At 52.1% G+C, this 17,242-nt stretch overlaps 2 protein-coding genes across 2 annotated transcripts in view; both read right to left on the bottom strand.

Moving 5' to 3' along the window:
• Positions 1 to 874: 874 nt before the first annotated feature.
• Positions 875 to 15,865, bottom strand: LOC132462137 (transmembrane protein 164). The gene is made up of 6 exons (XM_060057748.1): positions 14,473 to 15,865; positions 11,511 to 11,560; positions 9,495 to 9,561; positions 6,912 to 6,990; positions 3,633 to 3,733; positions 875 to 2,338 (listed from the first exon to the last, which is right to left on the bottom strand). Exons 1-6 carry the CDS (start codon positions 14,911 to 14,913, stop codon positions 2,132 to 2,134), a joined length of 945 nt encoding a protein of 314 aa, XP_059913731.1. The 5' UTR covers positions 14,914 to 15,865; the 3' UTR covers positions 875 to 2,131.
• Positions 15,866 to 16,946: 1,081 nt separating this feature from the next.
• LOC132461457 (uncharacterized) overlaps positions 16,947 to 17,242 on the bottom strand; it is a 1,659-nt gene continuing 1,363 nt past the window's right edge. Inside the window, exon 2 of the mRNA XM_060056546.1 lies at positions 16,947 to 17,153. Within this exon, the coding sequence (XP_059912529.1) occupies positions 16,947 to 17,153 (207 nt within the window). The remainder of the gene's footprint in view (positions 17,154 to 17,242) is intronic.

Here is a 17,242-nt window from a genome sequence, read left to right as displayed (position 1 = left end):
GGGGATGGAACGCAGAACCTTCGGCTCAGTTCTGCGTTAGACCGTGGGGATGGAACGCAGAACCTTCGGCTCAGTTCTGCGTTAGGCCGAGGGGATGGAACGCAGAACCTTCGGCTCAGTTCTGCTTAAGACTGACCAAGAGACTGTGTCCTGAAACCCCTTCTCCCCGGTCAAACAACCTCTTCAAACCATACCACAGAACCCGCTCATCTCCATTATCTGACCCCTGCTACCCCACCGGTCCCCCCCCCCATGACCATATCCTGGACAGGGCCCTCTCCGCCTCCTCCCCCCCCCTAACCACTCAGGAACACTCACCCTTTAAGGCTTCCCTCAAAGCCTCCATCATGACTCTTGGTGATAATGTCTAAACTCGTTCAACATGTCTTTCTGTCCCGATTATCTTACTCTAAAGGATATCCAGGGCATTTTAGAATGGTTTTAATAGGATTTTATATCTATTGTAAAGGGAGCATTTTGAAAAGCGCTATAAAAATACATGTATAGAACATTTACGTCAAGTACATGTAGTTTGGAATGATCGGAAATGTACAACTGCCTGATGCATTGAGACGCCATCTTGTTTTCAGGAACAGCTTTGAGAGGGAATTTAATATGAATGTAAATCTTAATTCATGATCCATCCTCTTGCATTGCATGGCTGGGATCATTAACCAATGGCGTGTGGTGGAATCACATGTAGCCATTAAAAATGACTTAAACCTTTACAAATACAGACAGGTCGGTAACTGCTAGATGCAAGGAGTAGAGGTGTAGTCCACGCGATGCACAGAACCACAGATGGAAACTAGGATATAGTATAAAACATTTCACCAATTGATAAGTACGTACGAATGAATCCTTGAGGCCTTGATGACTGATGGACCGAATGCTTTTATTGTCAATACAGCACAGTGGAGCCAAACATGGTACAAAAAACTCACCGCTGCCTTTAAAACGTATGCTACAGTAACACAGAGTGAAAATCCCTCAAAACTCCAAGTACGGGAAACATTTTAAACATTACAATTATCAATTGAGGCAAAGTTAACATGGATGAATCTCGTCTAACGTGGCGAGTTGGTCGAGGTCTCCGCTCGATGGCCGAGAGCTGAAACCACGGCTGCTCTAGAACAATCTAGAATACTCTGGTTAGACATATTATTGTTACCGGCAGAGTAGGACACACACACACACACACACACACACACACACACACACACACACACACACACACACACACACACACACACACACACACACACACACACACACACACACACACACACACACACACACACACACACACACACACACGATGCACCTTCGACATGACGTCATGGCGATTGGAATGCTGTGAAATGGCTGACCAATAGAAACACAGATTGTTGTCGTGTTCGTTCAAGCCCACAACAAGACGGTGGGAGAAGAAGCCCCCCCGTGGAGGACAGGTCGTAGTCATGACTACGCTGATGGAGTAATCATAAATAGTAAACAGGATCAGTCTTTTTTTTTTATGCTTTGAAAGAAACGTATGAATGACTACAATATTTTACATGTTACTGTTAGGAATTATGCAAAGAAAATAATGCTTCATACACGCACACAACACACACACATTTTCCCCCACACACACACACAGGCGCGTGTGAACAATTAAGGTCTTCAGGACAACTTCAACTCAGCGTGTTCAAAACGACGTAAGAACTAAAACAAGGCAACAGAACCAAAACCTTTGCTGAGAAGTTCCCTGGAGTAGATTCTAGAGATCTCCTCTCCGACCCGCGCTGGGACCTGACTCAAGACCCCAGGGGCCCCCAGCTGTCTCTGGACCCCCAGGGGCCCCCAGGTGGTCTCTGGACCCCCAGGGACCCCTGTGGGTCTCAGGGCACCAGGGGGCCCCTGTTCTAAGCATGAGAGCAGAGCCGGGCTCATCACTAGAAAGAAGGACGTTCACGGACCTCAGAGAATACTCACATAACGACAGAGACAGAGACAGAGACAGAGAGTCTTTTACAAAAGTAAAGAAAGAGAAAACGAGAACACAACGAAAACAGGCATACTGGAACGAAAAGGCGAACGTGGTCGAACGGAGTGGAGGAGGAGGAGGACTGGGAGGAGACGGAGGTGGTCAGTCCATCTTCTTGCTGCGCAGGCGGGCGGAGTCGAGCAGGGCGTGGTAGGCGGGCGCGGCGTGCTGGCACAGGAAGGTGAGCGCCTTGCCGTGCAGCAGCGTGAGCAGCGTCTGGTGCGCCGTGGCCCACACGCGGTACCAGGGCCCGTAGAAGGGGTCCGACACGGCCGGGCACAGCATGCTGTTCAGGTTCACCTCCGTCACCTGGACACACCACGGGGAATCAGCACCTTGTACAGCGGGCTGGGAGGCGGGCTCCACCCAACTACTAATCGCCCTTAATCACAGGTCGGGCTCAAAGGGCCTAACGCCCCCCCCCCCCCCCCCCCTCTCTAACCCCCCCCACCCCCCCTCTGTACCCTTTGACTCCGACATCGTAGAAGGGACCTAGTCTCACCACCAGTGGTGATTAGCGACATCACACTTACGTCACACTGTCGCTACAGCGACGTCACACTGTCGCTACAGCGACGTCACACTGTCGCTACAGCGACGTCACACTGTCGCTACAGCGACGTCACACTGTCGCTACAGCGACGTCACACTGACGCTACAGCGACGTCACACTGTCGCTACAGCGACGTCACACTGTCGCTACAGCGACGTCACACTGTCGCTACAGCGACGTCACACTGTCGCTACAGCGACGTCACACTGTCGCTACAGCGACGTCACAGTCGCTACAGCGACGTCAGTCGCTACAGCGACGTCACAGTCGCTACAGCGACGTCACACTGACGCTACAGCGACGTCACACTGTCGCTACAGCGACGTCACACTGTCGCTATAGCGACGTCACACTGTCGCTATAGCGACGTCACACTGTCGCTACAGCGACGTCACACTGACGCTACAGCGACGTCACACTGTCGCTATAGCGACGTCACACTGACGCTACAGCGACGTCACACTGACGCTACAGCGACGTCACACTGACGCTACAGCGACGTCACACTGACGCTACAGCGACGTGTCAGTCGCTACAGCGACGTCACAGTCGCTACAGCGACGTCACACTGACGCTACAGCGACGTCACACTGTCGCTACAGCGACGTCACACTGTCGCTACAACGACGTCACTGACGCTACAGCGACGTCACACTGTCGCTACAGCGACGTCACACTGTCGCTACAGCGACGTCACACTGACGCTACAGCGACGTCACACTGACGCTACAGCGACGTCACACTGTCGCTACAGCGACGTCACACTGTCGCTACAGCGACGTCACACTGTCGCTATAGCGACGTCACACTGACGCTACAGCGACGTCACACTGTCGCTATAGCGACGTCACACTGACGCTACAGCGACGTCACACTGACGCTACAGCGACGTCACACTGTCGCTACAGCGACGTCACACTGTCGCTATAGCGACGTCACACTGACGCTACAGCGACGTCATAGCTTGGGCCCGGTGTTTTCATGTCCACTGTGTAACGCCCTGAGAGGTGCAGTGCGGTGTGTGGCCAGCGGGGGGCGCTGCGGTCTCACCATGCCCAGGCCCTGCAGGAAGATGAAGTGATAGAGGAACAGGATCCCCGTGGAGAGGAGGGCCCACCACATGTCCCCCAGGGGCTCCGGCTTGTAGGCACCTGTTCTCACACACACACACACACACACACACACACACACACACACACACACACACACACACAGTGAGGAATGTGTGAGTGCATGGTATGCGTGTTGGTTCCAGGACAGAGTGTACCGTGGCTGTTCTAGGTTAATGAGTCTGAGCGCTCTGCGCGTCTTCACGACGGTTGCCATGGTGCACTGAGACGCAGTCCTCTCATTGGACGGCCTATTTGAATACCGAGGGGAAGGGAAGCCTCCTGTAACACTGGGTTGCCGGGCGGGTTTCCACGGCAACTCAGCAGGGAAGCTCTGTGCCTTAACGCGGTCTTAACGTCTGCCCGGATACGAGCAGAGAGCCCCAGGCCTCCCTGGGAGCCCATTGGTCGGTCCTCAACAGCTCTAGTCCCGCCCTCAGGTGTTGAATTGTTGGTGGTCCAAACCACCGTACGGCTGGCCGGCTGCTGCCACTTGTGATGTCACAAGGGGATCCATTTAGGAAACGGCTTCCAACAGCGAATAGGGGCCCAGAGAGAGTGGGGGTCCTGCCCCCCTCTCCTTAAGCCCATCAGGGGCCCCAAGATCTTCATATCTCCGTGCTGGTGTTAGCCTAGCGTCAGAGCAGCCCTCCCCTGCTACCGTTAGCCTAGCCTCAGAGCAGCCCTACCCTGCTACCGTAAGCCTAGCCTCAGAGCAGCCCTCCGTGCTGGCGTTAGCCTAGCGTCAGAGCAGCCCTCCCCGCTGCCGTTAGCCTAGCCTCAGAGCAGCCCTCCCCGCTACCGTTAGCCTAGCCTCAGAGCAGCCCTCCCCGCTACCGTTAGCCTAGCCTCAGAGCAGCCCTACCCTGCTACCGTTAGCCTAGCCTCAGAGCAGCCCTACCCTGCTACCGTTAGCCTAGCCTCAGAGCAGCCCTACCCTGCTACCGTTAGCCTAGCCTCAGAGCAGCCCTACCCTGCTACCGTTAGCCTAGCCTCAGAGCAGCCCTACCCTGCTACCGTTAGCCTAGCCTCAGAGCAGCCCTACCCTGCTACCGTTAGCCTAGCCTCAGAGCAGCCCTACCCTGCTACCGTTAGCCTAGCCTCAGAGCAGCCCTCCGTGCTGGCGTTAGCCTCGCCTCAGAGCAGCCCTCCGTGCTGGCGTTAGCCTAGCGTCAGAGCAGCCCTCCGTGCTGGCGTTAGCTTAGCGTCAGAGCAGCCCTCCGTGCTGGCGTTAGCTTAGCGTCAGAGCAGCCCTCCGTGCTGGCGTTAGCCTAGCGTCAGAGCAGCCCTCCGTGCTGGCGTTAGCCTAGCGTCAGAGCAGCCCTCCGTGCTGGTGTTAGCTTAGCGTCAGAGCAGCCCTCCGTGCTGGCGTTAGCCTAGCGTCAGAGCAGCCCTCCGTACTGGCGTTAGCCTAGCGTCAGAGCAGCCCTCCCCTGCTACCGTTAGCCTCAGAGCAGCCCTCCCCTGCTACCGTTAGCCTAGCCTCAGAGCAGCCCTCCGTGCTGGCGTTAGCCTAGCCTCAGAGCAGCCCTCCGTGCTGGCGTTAGCCTAGCCTCAGAGCAGCCCTCCGTGCTGGCGTTAGCCTAGCCTCAGAGCAGCCCTCCGTGCTGGCGTTAGCCTAGCCTCAGAGCAGCCCTCCGTGCTGGCGTTAGCCTAGCCTCAGAGCAGCCCTCCGTGCTGGCGTTAGCCTAGCCTCAGAGCAGCCCTCCGTGCTGGCGTTAGCCTAGCGTCAGAGCAGCCCTCCGTGCTGGTCTCAGAGCAGCCCTACCCTGCTACCGTTAGCCTAGCCTCAGAGCAGCCCTACCCTGCTACCGTTAGCCTAGCCTCAGAGCAGCCCTACCCTGCTACCGTTAGCCTAGCCTCAGAGCAGCCCTACCCTGCTACCGTTAGCCTAGCCTCAGAGCAGCCCTACCCTGCTGGCGTTAGCCTAGCCTCAGAGCAGCCCTCCGTGCTGGCGTTAGCCTAGCGTCAGAGCAGCCCTCCGCGCTGGCGTTAGCCTAGCGTCAGAGCAGCCCTCCGTGCTGGCGTTAGCCTAGCGTCAGAGCAGCCCTCCGTACTGGCGTTAGCCTAGCGTCAGAGCAGCCCTCCGTGCTGGCGTTAGCCTAGCGTCAGAGCAGCCCTCCGTGCTGGCGTTAGCCTAGCGTCAAAGCAGCCCTCCGTGCTGGCGTTAGCCTAGCGTCAAAGCAGCCCTCCGTGCTGGCGTTAGCCTAGCGTCAGAGCAGCCCTCCGTGCTGGCGTTAGCCTAGCGTCAGAGCAGCCCTCCCCTGCTACCGTTAGCCTAGCCTCAGAGCAGCCCTACCCTGCTACCGTTAGCCTAGCCTCAGAGCAGCCCTCCGTGCTGGCGTTAGCCTAGCCTCAGAGCAGCCCTCCGTGCTGGCGTTAGCCTAGCCTCAGAGCAGCCCTCCGTGCTGGCGTTAGCCTAGCGTCAGAGCAGCCCTCCGTGCTGGCGTTAGCCTAGCATCAGAGCAGCCCTCCCCGCTGGTGTTAGCCTAGCCTCAGAGCAGCCCTACCCTGCTACCGTTAGCCTAGCCTCAGAGCAGCCCTACCCTGCTACCGTTAGCCTAGCCTCAGAGCAGCCCTACCGTGCTGGCGTTAGCCTAGCCTCAGAGCAGCCCTCCGTGCTGGCGTTAGCCTAGCCTCAGAGCAGCCCTCCGTGCTGGCGTTAGCCTAGCGGCAGAGCAGCCCTCCGTGCTGGCGTTAGCCTAGCCTCAGAGCAGCCCTCCGTGCTGGCGTTAGCCTAGCGTCAGAGCAGCCCTCCGTGCTGGCGTTAGCCTAGCGTCAGAGCAGCCCTCCGTGCTGGCGTTAGCCTAGCGTCAGAGCAGCCCTCCGTGCTGGCGTTAGCCTAGCGTCAGTGCAGCCCTCCGTGCTGGCGTTAGCCTAGCGTCAGAGCAGCCCTCCGTGCTGGCGTTAGCCTAGCGTCAGTGCAGCCCTCCGTGCTGGCGTTAGCCTAGCGTCAGAGCAGCCCTCCGTGCTGGCGTTAGCCTAGCGTCAGAGCAGCCCTCCGTGCTGGTGTTAGCCTAGCGTCAGAGCAGCCCTCCGTACTGGCGTTAGCCTAGCGTCGGAGCAGCCCTCCGTGCTGGTGTTAGCCTAGCGTCAGAGCAGCCCACCGTGCTGGTGTTAGCCTAGCGTCAGAGCAGCCCTCCGTAATGGTGTTAGCCTAGCCTCAGAGCAGCCCTCCGTTAGCCTAGCGTCAGAGTGGTGGCCAGGGGGCGGGGCTCACCTCCTTTCCGCAGCAGGTAGACGGGCACCAGGTAGAGCATCACGTGCTGGATGTAGTAGATCTCCTTCTCAAATGGCAGCTGGGGAGGGAACGAGGTCAGAGGTCAAAGGTCAGGTCAGCGGCATCAAGACAGCAACCAGTTTCAGTTTGTTCACGACACTTTAGAATTCAGAGCTTCCAGAAGTTGCACTGTGGAGAGGTGGGAGAGGGGAGGGGAGGGGGAGAGGAAGAGAGGAAGGGGGGAGAGAAGGAGAGAGGAGAGGAGGGGAGAGGAGAGGCGGAGAGGCGGAGAGGAGGAGGAGAGGCGGAGAGGAGAGGAGAGAGGAGAGGAGGAGAGGGGAGAGGCGGAGAGGCGGAGAGGAGGAGGAGAGGCGGAGAGGAGAGGAGAGAGGAGAGGAGGAGAGAGGAGAGGTGGGTGAGAGGCGGAGAGAGGAGGGGAGGGGAGAGGAGGAGAGAGGAGGGGAGAGGGGGAGAGAGGAGGGGAGAGGGGGAGAGGGTAGGGGAGAGGTGGGGAGAGGAGGGGAGAGTGGTTGAACCAGGGCTGGTTGTGATCCCAGTGGACCAGAACCAGCCTGTTGTACACATCAGCTCCACTCAGGCTCTGCCCCCCCAGGACCCTCTCCCCTGGGCCCTAGGGGGGGTCTTCAGGGGGGTCTCCAGGCTGACACCGTCTCCAGGACCGGGACCAGTTCCACCACAGCGTGGGAGTGAGAGGCACTTTAACGTTGCCACGACAACTGTGAGGTCACAGGACGCCCGGACCCGGAGACCCGGAGGGTCTCACTGAAGCATGGTCTGTAGTATACAGTAAGGCTATCACTCCTCCACTCTGTAGTATACAGTAAGGCTATCAGTCCTCCACTCTGTAGTATACAGTAAGGCTATCAGCCCTCCACTCTGTAGTATACAGTAAGGCTATCAGTCCTCCACTCTGTAGTATACAGTAAGGCTATCAGTCCTCCACTCTGTAGTATACAGTAAGGCTATCAGTCCTCCACTCTGTAGTATACAGTAAGGCTATCAGTCCTCCACTCTGTAGTATACAGTAAGGCTATCAGTCCTCCACTCTGTAGTATACAGTAAGGCTACCAGTCCTCCACTCTGTAGTATACAGTAAGGCTACCAGTCCTCCACTCTGTAGTATACAGTAAGGCTATCACTCCTCCACTCTGTAGTATACAGTAAGGCTATCAGCCCTCCACTCTGTAGTATACAGTAAGGCTATCAGCCCTCCACTCTGTAGTATACAGTAAGGCTATCACTCCTCCACTCTGTAGTATACAGTAAGGCTATCACTCCTCCACTCTGTAGTATACAGTAAGGCTATCAGTCCTCCACTCTGTAGTATACAGTAAGGCTACCAGTCCTCCACTCTGTAGTATACAGTAAGGCCATCAGTCCTCCACTCTGTAGTATACAGTAAGGCCATCAGTCCTCCACTCTGTAGTATACAGTAAGGCTATCAGTCCTCCACTCTGTAGTATACAGTAAGGCTATCAGTCCTCCACTCTGTAGTATACAGTAAGGCCATCAGTCCTCCACTCTGTAGTATACAGTAAGGCTATCAGTCCTCCACTCTGTAGTATACAGTAAGGCCATCAGTCCTCCACTCTGTAGTATACAGTAAGGCTATCAGTCCTCCACTCTGTAGTATACAGTAAGGCCATCAGTCCTCCACTCTGTAGTATACAGTAAGGCTATCAGTCCTCCACTCTGTAGTATGCAGTACGGCTGGTTCAGTACGGGGGTCTGATATGTTGGGGGTCATACACCACATAGAGCCTTCGTAGGCCTTCTCTTCATAACAGTATGAATATTAATCGTAATGATTGCTGGTAGGGCTGGGCGATAAACCGATGTTATCGATTAACTCGAGTGTGTAGCTCACGTCGACTTGTTTAAATGAAAATCGGTTTTCTCTTCAACATCCGCAAACACGTTTCCCTCTCAGCTCCCATAGTTCGGAATGGGCTCAGCCCTCCATCCGCACAGAGCGAGCATTTACCAAAGTGATACACAAACATGGCAGCGAGTGTTACAAGTTGTATACAACAATCTATTCATATATGTATAATCTATTTTGAGGTAAACATAATTAATTTGAAATATATCAGTGTGGTTTAATAATTTGTCGATCTGTTGGTAATTTGTCGATCTGTTGGTAATGCCTCGGGGCTCCAGTAGGGGGATTGCGCTCCTCTTCCTCATTCAATACAGACGATTGAAGGAAAGAGCTGCGTGGGTGTTTTTCTCATTCTTCTCCTGTTACTATTCCCTTTTTTAAAGGCAAGTACCGTTTGCAAAACACTGTATATTTATGAACACATGTTGAAAGTTTGAATGTTATGTTGGCACTTTATCAGAACTACCTCTTATCATTAGTAATATTTTATTTTATATTTTATATATTTTACATTTTATGTTATATTACAGGTTACACTGCTTACAATGGCAGGGCCTGCCATAATGCCTTTTTATGTAAATCGATTGAAATCTTTTTTTTTTTTTTTTGGCCATATCGCCCAGCCCTATGGTAGTTTAGTTTGTGTGGCCGGTTGTGATAGGGGTTTGATGAAGACTCACCAATCTGGTGTTGAGGATGGGGAAGATCAGAGCCAGGAGAGCGCCATTCAGCATGTGGACCTGCAGCCTGCAACGCAACGTTAAACACACAGAGCAGATTAAAACAAACACACACACACACACACACAGTTAAAACAACACACAGAACAGATTAAAACAAGCACACACACACAGTTAAAACAACACACCGAACAGATTAAAACAAACACACACAGTTAAAACAACACACCGAACAGATTAAAACAAAACACACACACACAGTTAAAACAACACACAGAACAGATTAAAACAAACACACACAGTTAAAACACACAGAACAGATTAAAACAAACAGTTAAAACACACAGAACAGATTAAAACAAACACAGTTAAAACAACACACCGAACAGATTAAAACAAACACACACACACAGTTAAAACAACACACAGGACAGATTAAAACAAAACACACACAGTTAAAACAACACACAGAACAGATTAAAACAAACACTCAGTTAAAACAGAACAGTTTTAAACAACACAAAACCTCCAGATCACTAATCGACACAATCGAAAGTCAGCATTCATTATGAATAAGGATGCATTTCATTACTAATTTCCTTTTATTTGTATTGTGTTATATTAGTGTAAAAGTCATTTCATGATTTATGATCTCTTTGGTTATTAACCTATGAAATGAGTTCTTGTCATTATTAAAGAACAGAAGGCGCTGTGTCCAGTGAAAGGTCACGGTGGAGCTTCACTAGTGCTTTGGTGTTGTTGTACTCCTAGACGCCATCCGGTTGGGGAATCAAACCCAGGGCCTCTTGGCTCACAGTTGATGTTGAAACCACCAACCTACCGGGCCGGCTGGCCACACACTTTCCCAACAGGAAGCTCTGTGGAAACTACAGAGGGACAACCGCCACCAGCCACTTCCTCAACCTGAACACAGCAACGCGTCTGCTGTGGGCTCTTATCCTATCCTATCCCTCCACAGGAAAATTCACCTTTACGTCACAACAATAATACACGTTCTTCCGAGTGGAGAAAGCCGAAGCGTTCTCCGAAGGCACCACTGGTAAACAAACCCTTCCATGTCATTTGACCAGGGCAGAGGTCAAGATAATCTGCAACCCGGGAGTATCTTGCCGCCTATTGTTTGCTAACATTATGAAATGCTGTGTAGACGGAGTGGGAATCAACCCCTCACCCTGGCAGTGTTGAAGCCTTGCTCTACCAGTAGAGGTAGACAGGGAATCCTACCCTCACCCTGGCAGCGTTAATGCCTTGCTCTAGCAGCAGAGCTAGACAGGGCATCAACATGCCACTGATAGTGGAGTCTTGCAGCATTAGCCCGTTGATTGGAGGGTTGGAGTTCCAGCGATCACCGGGTTGAGGAAGCGGTTGTGGCCGCTGTGGCTGGCAGTGTTCTCAGACAGGCCTGGCTCTGTTATCATGCCACACTCGTGTTGTGTTCTTGAGTTATCTCGTATCCCAGCAACAGGATTCTGTCGCGGGGATTCCGATTCCACTATTCCATACGCGGTGACCGCTGCTCCAAGGCCTACGACGTCAGCAGTGAGGGTGAAGCCACTAAACAACACTGCCCGTAGACAACATGTGTATGAGTGGCCTGGGGAGCCCTCCCTCTCACACAGAAGATTTACATTATTTTGTTAACAGAGTCATTAAGTAATCGGGGCCCTTATTCCAGGTGAAGCTCAGTAAATGGCTGGTTATGGTCCCACGTTCACAGCGCTAGGAACAGGCAGAGGCTTTGACGCAGTCGTGAACATGTTTTGGTTCTGCGTCGGGTTTTAGTGAGCGGACCAATCACAGCCCTCGCTAATGCGTCGCCTCGACAGAAGGTTACCATTTATGGGAGGTGCACGTCCGGCCCTAGCGCTGGACGCAAGGAGGGTCCACAAGGACGCAAGGGGTCTGTAGCCCCCTTGCGTTGCGCGGGACCATAAGCAGCCCTTAAGTCACACAACAGAGTTGGGCCCTACGCGAGGATAAGGACCTCCTCCTCACCTGAAGATGATCATGGAGGCTTTGCATGGTGGACAGGCCAGGAGGAAGATCTGTGGAGCACAAATGATTCACTTTATCAGATCCTGACACACACACACACACACACACACACACACACACACACACACACACACACACACACACACACACACACACACACACACACACACACACACACACACACACACACACACACACACACACACACACACACACACACACACACACCTCAACCCAGGAAGAAGATATTACTTCACTAATTTAGAATGAACTTTGAACCTTCAATTTGCATCCTCGGTAGAAGACCTGTTGAGCTAGATTAGGAAAATGAGGGGACTGGTAGGATTGTAGTCAAGCCAAGAGCTTCCTGTTTTACTGACAATCGACCAAGCGATAAAGGCTTCTTCCCTATGAAAGTAACACCAGCGATTGTCCAACCAGTGACAATTTGGTCGACCAACGAATCGACCAGAAATTGACAGCCCGAGTTATTTCGCTGAAATAAATGAAGTTACAGAAGTATAATAATAATAATATCCTCCTCTTTGGTTGGCTCCAATACATGCAGTGCTTGATGCTAGGATCGGGGGGCTTTTATAAACCATTAAGCGTCTTTCAATGAGTGTCACAAACCAGGTTAGATTACAACTAGGTCAACGGTTCCTGTAAACCAATGGAGTACAAAGGTCTCGTGTTCCCAACCCTAGTTTGCCCATTTTCCCACCATCACGCTAGCATTGTCAACCCCACCCCGAGGGCCTCTTCGGTACACCTCTAAACGACAAGAGAGAAGACGGTGGGGAGATGTGGTTGAACCAGTGATGAGCGTGGGGAGATGTGGTTGAACCAGTGATGAGCGTGGGGAGATGTGGTTGAACCAGTGATGAGCGTGGGGAGATGTGGTTGAACCAGGGATGAGCGTGGGGAGATGTGGTTGAACCAGTGATGAGCGTGGGGAGATGTGGTTGAACCAGTGATGAGCGTGGGGAGATGTGGTTGAACCAGGGATGAGCGTGGGGAGATGTGGTTGAACCAGTGATGAGCGTGGGGAGATGTGGTTGAACCAGGGATGAGCGTGGGGAGATGTGGTTGAACCAGTGATGAGCGTGGGGAGATGTGGTTGAACCAGTGATGAGCGTGGGGAGATGTGGTTGAACCAGGGATGAGCGTGGGGAGATGTGGTTGAACCAGTGATGAGCGTGGGGAGATGTGGTTGAACCAGTGATGACCTTGGCATGGCAGCATGGCTTGTGCTCCGTACTGCTCTCAGACACATCGTCACGTGGAGAGTTACTATACGCTCATTAGATCTTTGTTTCCGATGCATTAAGGATCTGATGCCCTCACTACAAGAGGAACGACTTCAAGGAGACAGACAGACTGCAGACACCACAACCTTCTGACCGGGAGTTAAACTCCCTCAAACACATACAATGCCCCCCCCTGCCCAAGCCCACCCATGGGCTGAGGAGCCATTCTGCCGGCGGTTTGAGTTCGCCCTGCAGAAGGGGCTGCAGAAGAGCAATACATTTCTTTCTAGTTTTCGTTTTTGCGGGAGCCAATCACCAAGCTGGCTTTTCCCCTTGGCGCGCTATTGGCTGGTTTAACACAATGACGACAGGGAAGCGGCAGCAGGCAGCCAATTGCGTACAGAGTCATTTGAACTGGGCCCGTTGATCACGCCTCTTGCTGAAGAAAATGACGGCAGCTTCCCCAGACCAAGCTCGATTGAGCTTGGTCTGGGGATAGCCAGGCTAGTTCTGACTGGCCTAATGGAAGCACACGCACGTTGAAACCACAACGCAGACTGAAACTAGTTTTCCTTTCCCGTTAATGTTTTAAAAAAAAATAAATAAGTTGAAGACAGAAACAGATGATTTAATTTCTAACCTACCCCAATAATGGACTGGGTTAAAACGCGCTGGTGCCCATCCTGAGATAATGGATGCGGTTAAAACGCCCTGGTAGCCATCCTAAGATAGTGGTCTGGGTTAAAACGCCCTGGTGTCCGTTCTGAGATAATGGACGGGGTTAAAACGCGCTGGTGCCCATCCTGAGATAATGGACTGGGTTAAAACGCGTTCCATTACTTCATCATGTCTCAGATACTCGAGGGACTTTGAAGGAGCATGAGAGTTGGAGTACCGGCTCCAGAAGCCATCAGTGTTTGTTTGGTTGCCCCTCTCGGAGGCTCTCTGGGCGTTCTCCTGGGAGGTCGAAACCGCGCTGCAGGAGTCAAAGTTCATTTCACACACACTGCCTGGAGTCCAAATCCCGGGGATGCGTGTGAGGAGGCTACACTGTGACCTTTAGAGGCCGGATGTGATGCAGGCACCGATGTTTACAGAGGAAGTCAAGAGCTTTCAGCTGTTAATGTAAAAGCTCAATTCTATGGAGATACCCATGTTGAAATTGGTACTCTAAGAATTTTATTCTTACGAGCAAAAACGTCATACTTACTTGTAAGAATACGAATTTGAAAACTATAATTACAATATTACTCGTAAGAATTCAGAATTTAACCGTAATTCTGTCAAGTTAAAATTACAGCATATATCTCTACAATTCTCATTCCTATTAGAATGCAACTCTTCCTAGTAAGAATATAGTTAGTAGTCAGTAAAGCAATAGAAGACTTTCTGCAGATGATGCCCTGAATAGAGTGAAACACGACACACCCTGGGCTGAGATCTCGGCCATGTGTTCTGAATGTAATGGGAGTTCCGTGTCAAACACATCAGGTTACAACAGGTTTCTAGTCCAATAACTAACAACTAAATACATGATATAGATGTAAATATAGATGGATGAATATCCCTTCGCTGATGTAGTCCTATAATACTTATTATCTGATCCAGTGCATCCTACAAGTGTCTGAAAAATACCAGCATTGGCACATAACATATTAAGGACCAGAGCTTCAGAACAACCCTCGAGCCCCTGAACTGCCCTGCATGCTCACCTGCACCATGGTCATCACGTGGCAGGGGTTCAACAGGTAGATCACAGTCTTGGTGGCAAATTTGAACCCGACCTCAATCCCAAAAGTCATGCACAGGGAGACCAGCAACAGGTTCTTCCCCAGACTGTCCTGATTCTGCGTCCGGGTCCAGTCTCTTCCCGGGACCTGAAGCTCCTTCGAGCGGCGGATCTTCCTCAGCGACAGGGCAATCTCAACGAGGGAGATGAGGACGACCACCAGGCTCTCGCTCAGCCGCTGCTGGGGCGCCAGGTACGCGGCGCACTCGGGGCCCCCGTTGCCCTCGAACTTGGGGTCCACGCCGCCGTAGACCCAGTCCAGAAGGCTGTACACGTTGTACCTGGACATGTTCCTCTTCTCGTGTTGGAAAAGATACAAACAAGACGGAATAAAAGACGGCACACTGACGTCCTGGCGAAACATTAAACGCAGGGTGTCTGCTCTCCCGCAAGGTGTGGCTGTGTCTGACGGGCCGACATGAACCCGGTTCCGGGAGGAGAGAGGCTCTAGAGAGGCTCTGCAGCGACCTGCCCACACCTCCGGGAGGAGGCTCTACCGCGACCTGCCCACTCCTCCGGAAGGAGAGCGGCTCTGCAACGGGCGGAGAGCGGCTCTTCAGCGGGAGGAGAGCGGCTCTGCAGCGGGCGGAGGGCGGCTCTTCAGCGGGAGGAGAGCGGCTCTGCAGCGGGCGGAGGGCGGCTCTTCAGCTGGGGGAGAGCGGCTCTAGAGAGGCTACAGCGACCTGCCCACACCTCGGCTAACAGCCTCTCATCTAGCTACGGGTTAGCCAGCAGCTTCACACTTCTGGAGTTACGACTGGCTAAGCGGGCAACCCCGACGCTAATGTATCTGTAAACAGCTAGGTTATCGTCATTATTGTCACGAATAGAAGAAAACCAGAGGATTCGTTTGGTTAACGGCTGACATTTGACACCGGAGCGCGCTCGTGGCGGGTGTAGCAACTAGCGCTGTTAGCGACGCGATGGTACGAGAAGAGGAGGGAGATCCCGCGAGATAACGGGATGCTGCGTTCTAGACCGAACTGATGCTGGGTATTTTGGTATCACCGTTATCCGCGTCAATTAAAACCAAAAATACCATTAAAACTAGAATAAAATTCGAACAGACGCACACATACACACGTCGAAGGCATCGTCAGACGTAATGACATCTTTCCTGCATATTTTGTAAGATTATAATAATTGTATTTTTGTATTTATTTTTAAACCAGATCACTGTCATTTGCTCGACTTTCTCTTCTGGTATTGTTACATTAGACCTACATATCATTCAGCTTATCGCATATAATAATAACTAAGCAATTAGCATGCTGTGCGCGGATGAGTCGTTCCTCTCTGTCTCTTTCAAATTACATTCGCAACAGAAAAACAACCCGATGGTCTCTCTGTTGGGACTGTGACTGCAGGAGGATCAACATGGGTGAGTACAGGCCGGCTCCCATGTGACTCCGCAAATGCGTGCCCTGGTCTGATGTCACCACTGTGGACTTCAGCCATCTGGTTGGGAGAGCTGATGATGGGATTCTCATCACATTTTCCATTAACTCGAAGTGAGGAATGGGCGGAATGGGCTGGCAATGCGAAATCAAATCAACCTCAGCTGGTTGACATGAAGGCAACGCCTCTGTGTGCTGAGAGGGGATGGAGACGAGAATTCATGGGCAGTTTTTTGTTTTTTTTCCTTATCCTATTTATTAACCTATTTATTATATATTCATAACCTATTTTTTAATCATGTGCTTACCTGCTGCCATATTGCTGGACGTGAGAGCAAATTTCGTTTTCCATGTGTCGAACATGCTGAATGACAAACAAATCTTGAACTTCCACTTATCCTTACGTTGATCGGCAGTTTAAACAAACGGCCGGCGGCTACATTCAACAAGCTAAATTATTAGTTTGTGTTTTATTATAACTTTGATCTTCTATAAATAAAACGTCATATTATTAATATCTGTCAGTATATTGAAGAATTCAAGGGTATACGCCGTACTATATATCCTGTCCAGACCTTGCGTTCCAGTGACTTAATGTGTGAAGCCGGGTGCCGCCACCAGGGGGGACACATTACCTCGTTTTATCCCAAGAAAATGGATCGCACACAATTTTAGATTAACACTTTATATCTATTTTTTGAATATTCATTTATAAAATATATACATTTCTGACGATATACAAGAAAATGTGCTAATTGATCCAGAGTTGTGTGTGTGTGTGTGTGTGTGTGTGTGTGTGTGTGTGTGTGTGTGTGTGTGTGTGTGTGTGTGTGTGTGTGTGTGTGTCTCTCTCTCTCTCTCTCTCTCTCTCTCTCTCTCTCTCTCTCTCTCTCTCTCTCTCTCTCTCTCTCTCTCTCTCTCTCTCCCCCCCTCCCACCCTCCCTGCCTCCCTCCTCTGCTTATCTTTAACCTGTGTGTTTGTGCGTTGGTGTTGTTGACCTCATATCTCCGGGTTGGCCTTGTGTTTGTTTCTCTGTCTCGCGGCCTCGTCTCGTCTGGGTGCGGGGCTCCGCTGGGGGCGGGGCTCCGCTGGGGGCGGGGCTCCGCTGGCAGCTGCTCGCTCGGCCGTCCACCAAGACGAGCGCGTGGAAGCGACGAGACGCGCGTCCTGAACCTCTCTCAGCTCCGTACCAAATTCAATGGATTCCTGAGAGGGGGGGGGGGGGGGCTTTGATACGCCTCCGCACGCTCGTAGAGCGGGAAGCAGTCAGGGATACTAATCTGAACATCAGCCAT

Source organism: Gadus macrocephalus, chromosome 7, assembly GCF_031168955.1.
Source record: "Gadus macrocephalus chromosome 7, ASM3116895v1".
NCBI lineage: Eukaryota > Metazoa > Chordata > Actinopteri > Gadiformes > Gadidae > Gadus > Gadus macrocephalus.
The sequence above is the reverse complement of the archived record's forward strand: the minus strand, read 5'-3'. Positions and strand labels throughout refer to the sequence as shown.

Excerpts from the sequence above, each read along its gene's own strand:
- LOC132462137 (XM_060057748.1), bottom strand. The coding sequence starts at position 14,913 with ATGTTTCGCCAGGACGTCAGTGTGCCGTCTTTTATTCCGTCTTGTTTG. Across the intron at positions 6,991-9,494 it reads CCATCCTCAACACCAGATTG|CTGCCATTTGAGAAGGAGAT; the intron begins GTGAGTCTTCAT and ends TTCCCTCCCCAG. Across the intron at positions 2,339-3,632 it reads TCCTGCAGGGCCTGGGCATG|GTGACGGAGGTGAACCTGAA; the intron begins GTGAGACCGCAG and ends TGGTGTGTCCAG.